The 16,402-nt window shown below is 35.4% G+C and overlaps 1 protein-coding gene across 1 annotated transcript in view; it reads left to right on the top strand.

The window, feature by feature from the left end:
* RhoGEF2 (Rho guanine nucleotide exchange factor 2) overlaps window positions 1–16,402 on the top strand; it is a 292,722-nt gene that overhangs the window by 224,227 nt on the left and 52,093 nt on the right. Inside the window, exons 21-22 of the mRNA XM_068768213.1 lie at window positions 13,444–13,543; window positions 15,186–15,329. Of these exons, the coding sequence (XP_068624314.1) occupies window positions 13,444–13,543; window positions 15,186–15,329 (244 nt within the window). The remainder of the gene's footprint in view (window positions 1–13,443; window positions 13,544–15,185; window positions 15,330–16,402) is intronic.

The following is a 16,402-nucleotide window of genomic DNA, read 5'->3' as shown; positions in this document are numbered from 1 at the left end:
TGCCTCGCTCGCTTCTAGGAAATCTAGTCCAAATGCGTCCGCGCATGGTTTTGCGTCGAATTGACGACGCATGTGGCCGAGGCCCGCACATAATTGTGCCAAAGTTGTTTGTAACATTGACTTCCCTACATCTGCGTGTAATAACGTCGTGTCTTATTTTAGACATAGAGTAAAATGTAACCAAAGAAACGCATGTGGGTGTGAATCACGCAGGGGAATAATAGATGTTTTTAGATATTTTTTAAACACTTTAATTTTTCACTTCTTACATAGTTGATACATACCGGCCCATCGCCATCTTCCCAGCGAATCCCATAATTCATTCCTACTCTTCATTCATTCATCAATCAATCGCTAACTTCCTTCACTCTTACGTTCCGTTCCCACATGTATATAAATGAAATAAATAGAGTCGGTGACAAAAAATATTTTATAACTAGCTGATCCCGCAAACGTTGTTTTGCAAAAAAAAATTAAAGTTTTTAATTAACAAATGTAAGATAAGGGTTGATCGTAGAGGGGTGAAAATTTAGGTTTGTATGTATTTTTGTATACTGTATCATAATAAAATAAAAACAAAAAAAATTGTCTAAAAAAATTAAAAATAAAATTTAGGGGTGGACCACCCTTATCCCTTAGGGGTATGAAAAATAGATAGTAGCCGATTCTTAGACATACTGAATACGCATATAAAATTTGGTAAAAATCGGTCCAGCCATTTCGGAGGAGTTCAAGTTCGAACACCGTGACACGAGAATTTTATATATTAGATAATTAGTGTAAAAAGACTGTGATCTAGGAATATAGATGAAGGGTGAAGATGCTAGAAAGAAAATCTACAAGCGAAGAATGATAGATCATGTGAAGCGTAAAAGAAATGAATAGAAGACAATGCGAAGGATGAAAGAGAATGTGGAGTCAAAATTAAAAACTAATTTTACCTGAATTTATAACGTCCCTGTCACATGCAAGACAAGGAGAAAGAAGCTCCCAAAAAAGAGGAACATTAAATAATAGTACTGTGTCTTGATGATGATTTATTATTATGAACAGTGGTAGTCTAGCAATAGAGGATCATAGATCGCGCTTTCGACTGCCTGTCAAGTGTGTGTGGACTTAAACTCTGCTCACTCGGGAAGCTAAATATTGCCGTGCGCTCTTTATAAAACAATATTTGTAAAGAGCAACTGTTGAGTTGCTCCCGGCTGTAGCAGAACTGCCTCTCGAGCCGGCGGTAGCTTCCTGTAAGGACAACAATGCTGATATTTTAGGTTGATTTAGGATTCGAAAGGGCTTTCATGTTTTTTCTTTGCTTAAATGTCGTTTGCAGATTCCACGAGCTTGAAGCAGCGCAGAAAGCATCTAGCATAAGACCTGTTTTATGTTGGCGCACCTTGGAGGCTCCCAGAGGAGCTTCGATGGATTTTTAAAAGAATCAGTAAATTGTTTTTTTTATAGAATCCGGATCTAAAAAGGTTTTTATGTGGTAAGCCACTTCAATATGTGGTACTAGTATATTTATGTATGAATTAAAAATTGTATACACCATTACCATTGTATGTAGTTTACAAACATATATTGTATATAGCTTGTGCGGTACAACGGGTCTGTTTGTACAAGGTCAACATCATTGCGAATTATTTTTTAGTCTTATTCGTCGAACCTTCTCGAATGACCTCGCCCTTGTTGACCTCCAGAGGCAACATAAAGGCGTTTAAAATTTGTTTTCATTTTTATTGCAATCAGTGAGATAAATTGTTTTGTTTGTGTATAAATGTGTGTAGATATAAAAGGTGTTTTGTTGTCAATTAATGCATGGTGTACCTATTTCTTGTCAAAAAGTCAATGATTTCGAAAATATAAATAGCATAACTATGATTTTGTAAGTAAAAATCTGAGATTTTGATTTTGAAATCAAGATCAAAATATTAAAACTTTTGTTACAACTATGTTTGAGTGATCACAAAAAACTGATTTAGTTCAATGTTACGTCACAGGTCAGGATGCGTTTGAAAAATTAGTATCTTTAACTTGAATGATATCCTTATCTACAACAAATCAAATTAAGGTTAATGTCAAATTGAACTCTTGTGACATTCTTCACTCGGTAACAAGTGACCACTATAGATAAATCTTTGTAGAAATATTATAGTAAAATACGAATATTTGTTGTAAAAAGAGATGTTTGAAATTAAAGCCAAATGATTTTGAATTGTATTTGTACTTCAACTATTAAATGTTAGATCGATGTTTTGTCTACTGGGTGATTTTAGTCATTTAATCTTGATCTGTTACAGACTGCTACTGCGATATCAATGTCATTTTCTGTTTTATTTTAGCTTTTTGTCTATGTAGAAGATAGGTCGTTTGAGTTAAAATTCGTCGAACGTATAAGAAACACTATTCAATATTGCTACGATTGTTGCTAATCGATTTGGTTCTTGATTCTCTTCTGGCTTCTTACGCTTATTTGTTCTTTTAGCTTCTTTATTCTGTCGATATATCTATACATTTTGCGTAGTACAACTCGTGGGTGTGTAAGCCCGCATAAGTCTGCGTGTAGGTATTGTGCGAGCGAGACAGCACTAGGGATTAATGTTTGACGTATTATTGGTTGATTGGGCGACACCCATATTTTCAATTGTAACTTTTTTTTTGCCTATAAAGTTTGTTTTGGTACATTTGCGATAGCTCTTTGCTCGAGTTTACAGAACACCTTGTCGCATCGGGCTGTCCGCACAGCCCTGCCATTCATAAGCGTCGTCCGCGACCCGGCGCATTCCTGTTCCTGTACGTCATTAATATTAACCAGGGTTGTCAACGTCGCTGATATTTGAAATAACTCTGCACACATACCGTTTGCTTGAATCAATGCAGGTACATATCTGAACTTATATCGATGGACATGTGACCGACATTTAGATGACCGACACAATTTCGTTGTGACATTTTGAGGACATTATTCTGATCTAATAGCCTTATTAATAAATGCGTGTCAAGTTAAATTTGTTGCAATTTTAATTAATACATTGCATGAACATCAAAAAAAGTCATTAGTGTTAAAATGCCAACCGTATGTCGGGTGATAGTAATATATCTTGATCACTTGCGACTGAAAAAGTTATTTCACCTGAAAAATTCTATCCGTTTAGTCTATTATAAGTAGTTTTTTTAAGTGTATGGTGAACAAAAACAAAATAATTTGATGCAAATTTGGCTATGAATATTGAAGAATAAGTAAAGATAAAAAAATGGATATTATTTCTTAGGAAAATTTGGGATGTTTCCCGCAATTTCAAATTTGACCCATATAGTTTTAATAACTTACCTCTCTATATTTGTATTTACAGTAGTAGCTATACTTTTAAGTATAACATTCATGCTTCTGTTTATAGTTAAGCCAACAATAATTGCGTTGACGTGAGCCGCATTACCTAAGTTCACAAATAAGGTTTTCAATAGTTTTTTTTTCTGTGACGTCATAAGTGTCATCGTATTCCACGAATGGGGTTTATGTTCGGACGTCTATTTGTATATCGGAATCAGACATTTTTTTTTATCGCTCCGACATTGATTCTCGTCTAGAACTGGTTTTTAAAATAGAAGCTTGATTTCGGTCGTTGAAATGAATTTGCATACGTTTGACATGAATGCCGAAACGCGCGCTTTAGTTTTTGCTACAATACGTTACAGTTATATTTCTTTGTTCATATATATACATTTTGAGAACTTTGATACTATATATATATGTTTTGTTTTGTGGATTTTTTTTGATTAATGTCGATTCTACCGCGTTGTTTTTATACGAACAATTAGCGCCATCTGTCGATGCCAGCTGAAACTACAGATTTCCGTCTTGTGCCGAACAAGAATTATTACAAGCAATGCAAGTTAGATTGAATGAGATTGAAGTTATTCAAATTAAACATTGTATCTTTTTCTTTATCTTTCTATCATTTACATGTGAAGGCTAAGTAAACATTGATGCACTGTTGTGATTTGAATTTTTTGAACCAGATAAGGAAGATAACGCCAATAAATGAATAATAATAAGGTTCACTACCCATAAGAGAAAATTGTGTAAGAAAAATTGTAAAAATAATAAATCGGTCTCGTGCCTTGCAGCTGGGAGAAGAAAGATCCGTATAAAATAGCAGCAACCCTCTCCCAACTGTCTGCGTTTAATAAAAGCAAAAAAAAAATATTGTAAAAAAAAAATTGGCGATATAAATTAGATTTAATAAAAAAATTAGGGTTCACTAGTAGCGATCACGAGGCGGTAGACGAGGTCAGTGGATAAGGGCATTGCAATACCGATCATCGTGATGATCCCTGATGAAGGCATGTCATGGACGGTTGATATGATTATGAAAGATACTGTATGATAATCAAACTAACCTTGTCGGGCGGTGGCTGTATTGGTCTCGTTGCTTCTAGATGATATATTGGAACTACTTGAGTTACCTGAAGGTCTATAGTCAAGGTTGCGGAAACTCACTGGACGCATACCGCCTAAGTCCAGTCACTGGGTGAACTATGCCTTATATTTCGAAGGTACAAGAGAACACCCTGCAATGGGAATACTAAACTTGCAGCAGCATACAGCTTTGAAATTAATTGGTTTAACTATTGTGTTAAGAATATCTGAAAAACTGCTTGCAAAAAATCTGTGTTTGTCGTTAGGTTTTATTCAAATAAAACACATTTGGAATCCTCGTAGGATAGCTTCTCAATTCCAGTTTCTATTAGATTGGGTTATTTTATCGTTCTTGTCAAAACTGATTTAAGTGATTAGTATAAACGATTTAGAATGAAGAAGAATATATGAATTATATGAAATAAATATGTAAAGGCTCGAATTGAGATTCTTAAGCAAGCCTCTGTACTTAATCTTAGTGATATAGACTTTGAACTGTGTAGAAGAGAAATGATAACAACTAAATAACATACCGTATAGAGTGGGAATGAGGAAATGGTCGCACGAAATGTCATTTTATAAACTGGATAAAAATAAACTGGCGCCGATAAAAGATACTTTGTGTGTGAAATGAAACAATGTGAGCATTATAAAAATTTCTGAAATATTAAACGTAAATACAAAAACAGTGAAGCCTAATTTTGAACAGTTTTTCTCTAGGACAATCCCGTCTCGGGATTTTAGATACAAAAGTACCTGTCATGTAAATAAAAATTTAATGTGATTGTAAATATTATTTGCATGATTTAATACTTGATTATATTTGTAAATTTGCTGATCTACAAATTCAAAAATCAAAATGTATTTCAGCAACATTGCCTTTTGTATGAACCGCAAAATATTGCCGGTGTGGCTCACGAACAATTAATTGTTCAGTGACTGAGGTGAGTAATGCGCAAGGTATTGCATTCGACTGGAGAGAGAGCTGATCTTTTTTTACGTCGAAAGTTTCGTCTTTCCTTGACAAGGGTGACGCAAATTGTCGCTTCCTCGCATTCCTGTGCTTCGACTTGATGTTGCTGTAGAAATTCAGTTGGTTTGAATGCATTCCTTTTACTTGTTTTGACATTTCCGGTTCTGTATTTAAATTCAACAACTTTCTTGTTTATTTAATTGCTTAAGGATCTTTAATGGATATAAACAAGACATATGTTATAGGCTTTTTGAAAAGAGCACGTGTAGGGTTTCTTGTCGCATCTCGGCGGATATATGCCTTTCTAATGCAATCGTTGATTTAATATACATATAACTAAAATTTGAATTTTTAAAATATGTTGAATACAATAAAGGTACATTTTTAATGTTGTATCAATACAGGTGTGTTCATTTAAACTTTGATAAAGTAGCATACTGTGGTCTAGAAACGAAGATGAATGAAGGAAGGTGTTGCAAGGATGAAGATTTGGATGTGAAGAAAGATACAGATTGTAAAGGACAGAAGGAAATTTTTGTATAAGAGATTGAGAAGGATGAAAGTGAAATAAAAGAGTAAAATGATAAAATACTTTATATGAGCAGTAACACAGTTTCACACATGGCAGTAGGGAACGAGAGATATCAAAAAAAATATTATGAAGGTTGCTATGTAACTCTTGGCATTTACTTTGATCTACTTAGTGGAACCTGCTAATATGAGTGACAACAATGAGTTCACACACACACACGCACAACACAGTTCCACACATGGCATTAGGGAACGAGAGATATCAAAAAAATTATTATGAAGGTTGCTATGTAACTCTTGGCATTTACTTTGATCTACTTAGTGGAACCTGCTAATATGAGTGACAACAATGAGTTCACACACACACACACGCACAACACAGTTCCACACATGGCATTAGGGAACGAGAGATATCAAAAAAATTATTATGAAGGTTGCTATGTAACTCTTGGCATTTACTTTGATCTACTTAGTGGAACCTGCTAATATGAGTGACAACAATGAGTTCACACACACACACGCACAACACAGTTCCACACATGGCATTAGGGAACGAGAGATATCAAAAAAATTATTATGAAGGTTGCTATGTAACTCTTGGCATTTACTTTGATCTACTTAGTGGAACCTGCTAATATGAGTGACAACAATGAGTTCACACACACACACGCACAACACAGTTCCACACATGGCATTAGGGAACGAGAGATATCAAAAAAATTATTATGAAGGTTGCTATGTAACTCTTGGCATTTACTTTGATCTACTTAGTGGAACCTGCTAATATGAGTGACAACAATGAGTTCACACACACACACACGCACAACACAGTTCCACACATGGCATTAGGGAACGAGAGATATCAAAAAAATTATTATGAAGGTTGCTATGTAACTCTTGGCATTTACTTTGATCTACTTAGTGGAACCTGCTAATATGAGTGACAACAATGAGTTCACACACACACACGCACAACACAGTTCCACACATGGCATTAGGGAACGAGAGATATCAAAAAAATAGTATGAAGGCTGCTATGTAACTCTTGGCATTTACTTTGATCTACTTAGCGGAACCTGCTAATATGAGTGACAACAATGAGTTCACACACACACACGCACAATACAGTTCCACACATGGCATTAGGGAACGAGAGATATAAAAAATAGTATGAAGATTGCTATGTAACTCTTGTCATTTACATAGTGGAACCTGCTCATCTGAGTGACAACAATGAGTCACTATTTTCTTAACGTGAAGGGGGCAGCCCTAGTGGTGAGGCGTGTTGCATTCCAAGCGCGGTCACAGGGCCGGTGCGCCCGACGGCTGTCGTTTTTATGCCAGCATTGACCACCTCGGTAACTTGTCGCCGTTCTTATGTTCGTGATGAATGAAATTTATCTTGTCAAACTCGACTTCTGTTGCAATATGAATATATATTTTATATCGTGTCGATTAAAATGCACACAATTTGAGTTTAATAGACCGTTTCCTGACATCTATCTTGGCTTTCAAAATGCTCGTATCAGCGACAGGTTTACTTCTGTAAAAACAAATTTTAAGCAACATGTATAGAGATAATCGATGGTCGCTTATATTTATCAACAGAATACCCCAGTAATCATGATACTATTAAAATTAAACAGTCTTTTACATTGATTACCTTATTTATTAAATTTTGTATCAATAACAACCGGATGTATAGTTTATTGCGCGGTAAAACTAGGAGCATTCGCATGTATATATACCTCTCTGTCGCACACATCTTTCTTCGCACTCATACAAAGGATACGTGTGATTGGTTGAAAAGTATGAATTGTGATTGGTTGCCGTGAAGTTAGTTTTAAGATTCGTTTACGTATTTTAAAGGCTTTGGCATTTAAAATTCGGACCGTTATCTGTACTTGCGTTTTACTTTTAACTTTAGCATGCTAAAATATTTTTTTAAATATTGCTTTAATATAGTAAAGATTATGTATTTAATTAAATCGAATCGTCAAATATTTCATAAATTGGGACATTGTTTAAATTTTCTTTGCCCGTTTACTTTGATAAGATTAGTATAGTAATTTTTTCTGCATTTTGCACACTTTATTGTTACTTTTTGTCTCTTCCTAATATATTTTTTGGTACATTATCGAAAGAATGATAAAGAAATTGTTGTATTGTTCTCATTTATCTACAACATTGTATTCGACAAGACATTTTATGATACGCATTATTCATATATTATATATTTATGTATATTTCTGTCGGTATATTTGTAAATTCGGATGAATTCATGAAACTAATATTTACACTCTTTAACCCTTAAACACATGACTTTTATTTAAACTTTAAAAAAATATTTATCTTGCAGATAAGTACACCAAAACGATAGCAAAAATGGAAAAAAATATGTGTATAATATTTTTTATACTCACTTTTTAAAAAACCTTATGTTACAGATATACAACACTATGCATTTACTTTTACTTGTAGTACTCATTTTAGGTTTAAGTGGTATGTTGCAGTTTTACATCATTAGGCATTTAAGGGTTATAATTGTTGAGAGTTCCGTAACTGATAAGAATACATCACAAAACAATAGCATAGAATATAGTTTCACTTACTATCAGGTGATAGTTTTGCGTGTATCATCATTGTGTAATATAAAATTAGTTTGTACCAGATGTTAGAACCGGTATATATCTGCAGTCATTGCCTGTATTTAAGCGCGTGCATCAGCTGGTTCTCGACAGACGCGGGTGCATTTCCGTCTGCAACGGAAGTGTTTATAAATAGCGGGCAGCCCTCGCGACCGGCGCCTCGTTCGACTCCCGTTCGTGATATTTTTGGATGTAAAATCGTCATACACTTTGTTATTTTTTTAACCCGTCAACTGCCTATGGACTATGGCACAGATCTGCCTAGACTAAACTATATCGAATCACCTTGAACATACAGTCTAAAATCGCTTGCAATTAATATACTACAGACTATAGGACTATAATATTGTTTCATTCAACAATTATATATATATATATATATATATATATATATATATATATATATATATATATATATATATATACTAGCTGATCCCGCAAACGTTGTTTTGCAAAAAAAAGTTGATACTTTAATTTACAAATAAAAAATAAGGGTTTATCGTAGAGGGGTGAAAATTTATGGTTGTATGTATTCTTGTATGCTGTATCATAAAAAAATAAAACCAAAAAATTTCGTTAAAAAATATTTTTTTTTTTTAGTGTGAACAACCTTTATCACTTAGGGGTATAAAAAATAGATAGTAGCCGATTCTCAGACCTACTGAATACGCATATTAAATTTGGTAAAAATCAGTCGCGCCGTTTCAGAGGAGTTCAAGTTCGAACACCGTGACACGAGAATTTTATATATTAGATATATATATCGCTTATAAAGTACTGTCGCTTTCTTAAGTTAAATACACACGACTACATCTTTAACAAGTTTTTATTTCTAATCAACAATATATTCAACTTCGACAACAACCTTTTGACATGTAGTATACAAAATCAATGCCGAAGCGGTAACAAATTAATCGGTTTTTCTGTAAAATATGTCGACAGAAACATAATAACGTAAAATATGTCGATAAATATATATATCACTTACTATATTTCTTTAGATATGAATTCCGTTGCGTATCGCTCAGGGAATATAATAAGGTAAGTAATCCCGCACCGGATCCGTACAGTTCCCGTGTCGAACGCGTGGCGTGCGGGTTCGGGCGATCGAGTGGGGTGAACGACCCCGCCACTCCCGTTGACCCCAATCGCGAACACTAATTCGATCACAATAATGTTGCATTAATGTTGTCTGTACGCAAACGTCATTTCGCGTAACGCCCGCTGCGAATAATTTCTTTTAGCATACTCACTGTATTTATATAAAATTAGAGTCCAGGGAATAGAGGACTAGCTTCAGAATCTAGAGGCAAAAGGCGTCCTCTTGCATCGGAATGCTGAACATCCCAAGCAGAGGTCTCTAAGCGAGGTTCCTTGAGCTTGGTTACTTGATGGAAAGTCTGCAGAAGCTATGGCAAGGTTAGGCTGACTCTATATTCGGTAAAATAGTAGTATATAACAGTCCGAGCCATAGATCCTCTGGAAGCCTCTTGTAACCTGCAAAGGCCTTTGGGCATCAGACAATCCAAGAAAAGAGTTCGAGGGTAGAGTAGGGTCGAGGTATAAGATTCAAAGGTTCCTCAGCTTTGCGGTAATTGGAAGGTGAAAACTTTCAAAGAATTTCCACACGGAGTCATACTTCCGAAATGCCTCGAAGAGGTAAAGTTGCTGAAGCTTCACATTTGTGATTAAAACGCTCGTGGTTACAGGTAGAGCTGATTGAGTCGACCATGGTTGGTGGAAAACATTCGAATCGTAAGAAACATAACAGGAATAACTTCCGATACCGGCGCCAAGGATAGATCAGTTGCAAGAGCAAGAGGGTCGAGTTAGAGAGGCCATGGTTACCGTAAGAGTTCCAGCCTCTGAAGGGAATAACCATTACACAATGGTCGTCCAACGCATTGCGTAACTATCTGAGAATGAGAACTGAATCGTTTATTATTTTCTTATAATACCCTCCTTGCTTTTAGAGAAGTTCACGAGCACGAATTGATGAAGACGCAAGGAGCAAAAACCTTTTTGAATAAGCTTTATTTTAAAAGCCTTACATTACATAAGTTATACTTTGACAGCTTTCAGCGAAATTTTGAACAAATTCTTTTCCATTCCTCTTCGGGTATCTTTGGACCATGTTATATATATATAAATATATATATATATATATGTTTGTAAATGTTACCAAAAAGAACCCTCGTTGTATCGTGTTTAAAAATAGGTGCCGCGGTGTTCGACAGCGTGTTTACGTAATGTAAATGAGTGTTTTCCGTGTTCAAATTACATTTAGGGCGGCCTCCTGTCTTCGACTGCCGCGCCCGGATGTGTTCCTGATGTTGGTGGCGCTCGGTCACGCGAGGCAGGCTGTGTTTGGAAGTTATATCAAACACCTGTCAAGTTTTGGTTTGGCTCCCTTTTATACTTCAAATACAAACCAAAGTTCGCTTATTGGACAGGACCTAGAAGCCCAGAGGTCTTGTATCTATGTTGCCAATCGATCTCTTGACTTGTTTACTAAATAAGAAGATTTGATGGAATTAGGCGTTACCTCGCGGAAGTCCATCCTAAGTAAGAAAAGGACCAATATTTAGCCACTTCCGTACATGCAGTGGTAGTCGTGCAACAAAGTTATGTTACATCGATAGTAGAGTAGTAGTGGGGGAGGAGGTAGCATATAAATAACAAGAGGCGACAGACTGAGCTCACTCTGTGTTTGGCACTAATCGGTGTAACATAACTCCTGAAGATGCGCCGTGGAGGGGTGAAACACGCGTTGAGTGATTTGGTGGTGGCGGTTGTGTGGTTAAGATGTCCTGGCTATACAGGTTCCGTAGATTCGACATGGTAAAACTGGAGGATCTTCTTATTTAAGAAAAGGACCAATATTTAGCCGCTTCCGCACATGCAGTGGTAGTCGTGCAACAAAGTGCACCGCCCGCCAGCCCGCTGATAAATGCGCATGCGGCGAACAATGCGAATCACACAACCGCCACCACTAGTACTCTAAGAGTACTTTGGTTTTTTCTTTTTTTTTTAAATCCGCATGTGTGTAGAAGTAGCTAAATATTGGTCCTTTTCTTACTTAGGATGGACTTCCGCGAGGTAACGCCCGATTCCATTAAATATTAGCAGTTTTAGTTTGAATAAAATTATTGCGAATTTTTTTTTCATGAAATTTATTTTAAAACCGTATAAAGGGTCAAGGTGAACAATGTTGTATTGCATCTGTCATGCGCTGTCGTACGGATTGCAGGCACGCGCCAACAACGGGCACGCGTCCAGTGTGTTTACATTGCGCCTTTTGTATTGAAATTATATACATTGCCTGTCTTACGATCTGTTATATGTTTAATTGAACGCGTGCTTCAAACTAGCTGTTTACTCATGTTCTGGCAGACAAGCATTTGTTTTATATCTTGAATTAATGCTTTCTGAACGTTTGCTTATATCGCTCCTACGTATCTTAAGTGGTAAAGGCTTCAAGCGCTCAGCTTTATTGTCTCTAGAGGAACTAGGTTATAGGCTTTCTGAGAATTTCAGCTCAGGTAGTTGTTTATTTCACCATCTAATATATAAAATTCTCGTGTCACGGTGTTCGAACTTGAACTCCTCTGAAACTTCTTGACCGATTTTTACCAAATTTTATATGCGTATTTAGTAGGTCTGAGAATCGGCTACTATCTATTTTTCATACCCCTAAGTGATAAGGGTTGTTCACCCTTAAATTTTTTTTTATTTTTTTAACGAGATTTTTTGTTTTTTTTTTTTTTATGATACAACGTACAAAAATACATACAACCCTAAATTTTCACGATCAACCCTTATCTTACATTTGTTAATTAAAAACTTTAATTTTTTTTGCAAAACAACGTTTGCGGGATCAGCTAGTATTATATATATTGAATAAAGTCAAGTTTCAATTATAGAACCTTGATGTACCCCTACAGCCTGCCAATTGCGAACCTATGAAGTCACTGACGCCTAAAGATGCATAACAATAGGATCGTGGCTCAGGCAGCCATTTGAATCGCGCTAAGAATCCTGACTCCAAGGTTCCAGAGCCTTGAACGTCTGGACGTAGTGTGTAGAGTTGATAAAGAAGTCATCACCTGTCATTACGTGTTTTGCGTCATCGGATACTTGTGAAAATTAATTTTGACAATAGTACAACTATACAAAGAGACAAATGAAAAACTTGTTATATATTTACATTCAAACGTATTTAATTTATTTCATATTCATTACTGTACACGCTAGGATATATTTAAATAGTTTCATAATAATAAACAAAAGAGCACAAAGGGCGGTCTTCTTGCACGAGGCAATCTCTTATAGACAACCATAGTATGGAAACAGTAGAAGTATAAATAATGGGTATTATATATATACATATCTATGCTTTTAGTAAATAAAGTATAATTCATATTATAAATATAATACAATAATAAATAAAAACATCAAACTGATTTGGATCGCACTTGTCTCAGAAAGAATAAAGAAACACAGGAAAGAAAAGAAATGAATTAATGGATAAATAATTATAGGTATAGTAAATAGTTCTTAAACATTTTTTTTTAAAAATCTGATATTTTTTGAGATAGATATTTTTAGACAGATTTTTTTTAAATTAAAACTTATGTTAAAAATTCGCACCAGATATACACATAATATTTAGTAGTTGTACGTTAAAACGGTTGTCTGAAGTCTGTTTTGTTCAGTGGTGTAACAATAAAGTAACATTTTTTTAAATTCACATTGCGACTTGTTCGTCTATTTCAGACGACTCATCATGAAAACTCAAACGTTACAACTAAATATTATAAATTATAGTAAATCGAAATTAATACCGTAGTATTAAAGTTCATTTTCATTTGCAGGAGAATCAAAACGCGAGGGATCTGCCGAGGAACCGAGCGCGCCCGAGGCCGAGCCGGAGTCCGCCGACACCGCGCCCAGGGAGCCTGACCGGGAGCACAGGTGAGCTACCGAGGGTCTAATTGGCATACTAACCGCGCCATCTACCGGAGGGGACATAACCAGAATGCAAAATACTAGACACGCCATCTACCGGACATTCTAAACAACTTTTATGAAAATAGCAATATTTTTATGAAAAAAATACTCGTGTAACTTTAAATAATATATGTTAATAATACATTGTTTACGTAGGCATATATGCTCTAGTTCAGGTTAGATCAGGTTCGATACTACAGTGGCCGAAGAAAGAAGCCTATTACTATATGCTAGTAGATGACATAACAAATTTTTGAGAAAAAATTAAGATCCCTAGTTATGAGAGGTACGACGCAAGGATAACACTATACTAAAACAAACATGTCTTTAAATATGTACGTATAAAAGAATTTGATCAAAATTTATTTAAAAAAAAAAGGTTTTATAAAGTAAAAACGGAATGTAGAGTTAATTAATTAATAGGAAGCTGAAATTAAAATTTACAAAGCATACATCATAAAAATTGGAATATTACCACTAGCTTCTTTGGTAGTAGTGCCACCGTGGGACGCCAGATGGCGCTATTTTCAATTTTAGACTTAACGTAAACTACGTATTATTGATATACCTCTTGTTATTATAACAAAACAAATATATAATATTATTTGTTATTTCAAATGTTTTAATAATATCTTTGTAATGCATTCCTAAATGGTTGCGACTAATTATAAATAAGTAGTGATTATAATTGTTTCGATGTTGCTAGATAGATGGCGCTGTATAATCAAAGTTGCAAATAGTACTTTAAAGTTTGTCATGTATTTATGTTTTCTGGTTCAAGGAACAGAATCGTTTATTTTTTTAGTTTATAAAAGAAATTTCTATACAGGATGTATGCTGCTTGCTACCGGATCTATAGAAAATTTAAAGGAGAGCCTTTTATCCAGCTGTGGACGTCTTGTAATTGAAATAATAATGATGATGATCGGAAGGGGCTTTGGCATTAATTTTTTACTTAAGTTTCATTAAATTTAGATATCAACAAGCTGTAAGGTTTTTTACACGGAACAGTTATGCAGTAGCTGGTGGCAGAAGCTTCTGAAAGCGATGCTGAAGATACTTAGTTTACACTTGCCTACAGTAACTAAGCACTCGTGCCTTTTCAGGAGCCTCTAGGTGTTACATTAGATAAGTCACTTGCACGGTAGGCTTTAATTTCCTTTTTTTTAAGATACCGCTAGTGCCTCGATTAGGTCTGTTACTTCAGTAATCATACCAAAAGTAATATATTTATTGTAAAAACCTACAAAAGACACAAATAAAACAGGACTAACTGAAGTACTAATTATTTAACTAAATCAAACCAAGGATATATAAAAAGGAGTTAGAGTCGGCATTTCCTAGTTGCATCTAACCGTTTATGTATTTTTGTGTGCAAGCGAACCTATTCAGTATGAGACTACGGAGAAGGAGCGGTGGTCTTCCTGTTGAGTTTAGTTTCGTTTATATTATTTTCTATTGTTATAGATTTGAGGTTGGATTCTTTGAGAGTTAGTTTATGAACAGATGTTTCTGACACGTGGTGTACCATTTGCATGTTACATGGCCCATAGACTTGTTGAAAAACCACTGTAATTAATTTGTGATGTGATTTGGATTGTTGCAGCAGGAGAACAGGTGGCGGTGGTGGTACAGGCGCGGGAGGGCGTGCAGTGAACCGCGCGGAGAGCTGCCGCGAGAGGGACGCCCCCAGACGAGGCAAGCACCGCAACGCCTCCGACCCCAATCGCCTCACAGCGCACCACAACCAGTGAGTACCAGACCTATTCTAAGCTATTCTAGGTCACAATGACGTCACGTGTTCAAGAGTTCATTCCTTCAAGCTCAATGTGATACATCGCTAATGTTCTACCAGATATGACGAGAACCAGAGCGATCTCTCTTCTCGTGAGTATATCTCGGTGATCTCACTTCTCCCTTCTCATGAAAGAGACGCGTAAGAGATTTAGCCCTGCGACTTGTATTATATGTATATAATAATCTCTATCAACGCAATCTAAGGAATACATATAAACTCGCTATACCTTATTAGGCTCCATAAAGTGTCTTACTAATTCCTAGTAGTACAAAAAATTCATAAGCACAGAATATGTCAACAGTCTAACAATTTTTGTAAATAAATAGAACAAAAAGAAATTACGAACCCCCACTGAGTTTGTTGTTATTTCTTCCCAATAGATGGCGCTTTACGAAGTGATGTAAACTTATTTTTAATATGACGATTATATATTATTGCAATAAAGGTATTTTGACTTTGACTTGTGGCTACAAAATTTCAGTTCTAACTCTCAGAGTGGAACGTTGAGTTTATTAGACAATCACTTACATCATGATCTGAAGACATATCTTCAATTCGAAACGCAATCGTATGGTGGAATTCAGATTCTAGACACGATCGTTGTCCAAATAACTTAGCCAGAAATAAACACGAAGCCATCTAGACAAGCGCATATTCTTTTTGCTTCTCTTTCCCCTGAAAGCATCTCTTAATTCAAATAGTTCGAACAGACGTTAAAACGGCTTATGTATACATGACAAGTTAAAACAAACTTTAGTAACTTGATTTAAGATTTATTTTACCTTGTCGAATTTTGTATGAATTGGACAATCTTCAACTTTACTGCATCGCATTAAATGATTAATTTTAATGTAAAACGAACTGTATGACCATGGAGTCAAGGTTTGTTTTCTTTTGTAGATTTATTCTACTAAAGTGGAATATACCATTATAAAATGACACCTGATCGCATATATTATTATATGCAGTTATGGGTCATGATAAATTGGATTGATATGATCTATTTAGTGGGTGTATATATCGGA

The sequence above is a fragment of the Battus philenor genome, unplaced genomic scaffold (genome assembly GCF_028537555.1).
Source record: "Battus philenor isolate CCGP_79_NKW_IND1 unplaced genomic scaffold, ilBatPhil1.0.hap1 SCAF_25, whole genome shotgun sequence".
NCBI classification, from domain to species: domain Eukaryota; kingdom Metazoa; phylum Arthropoda; class Insecta; order Lepidoptera; family Papilionidae; genus Battus; species Battus philenor.
The sequence above is the reverse complement of the archived record's forward strand: the minus strand, read 5'-3'. Positions and strand labels throughout refer to the sequence as shown.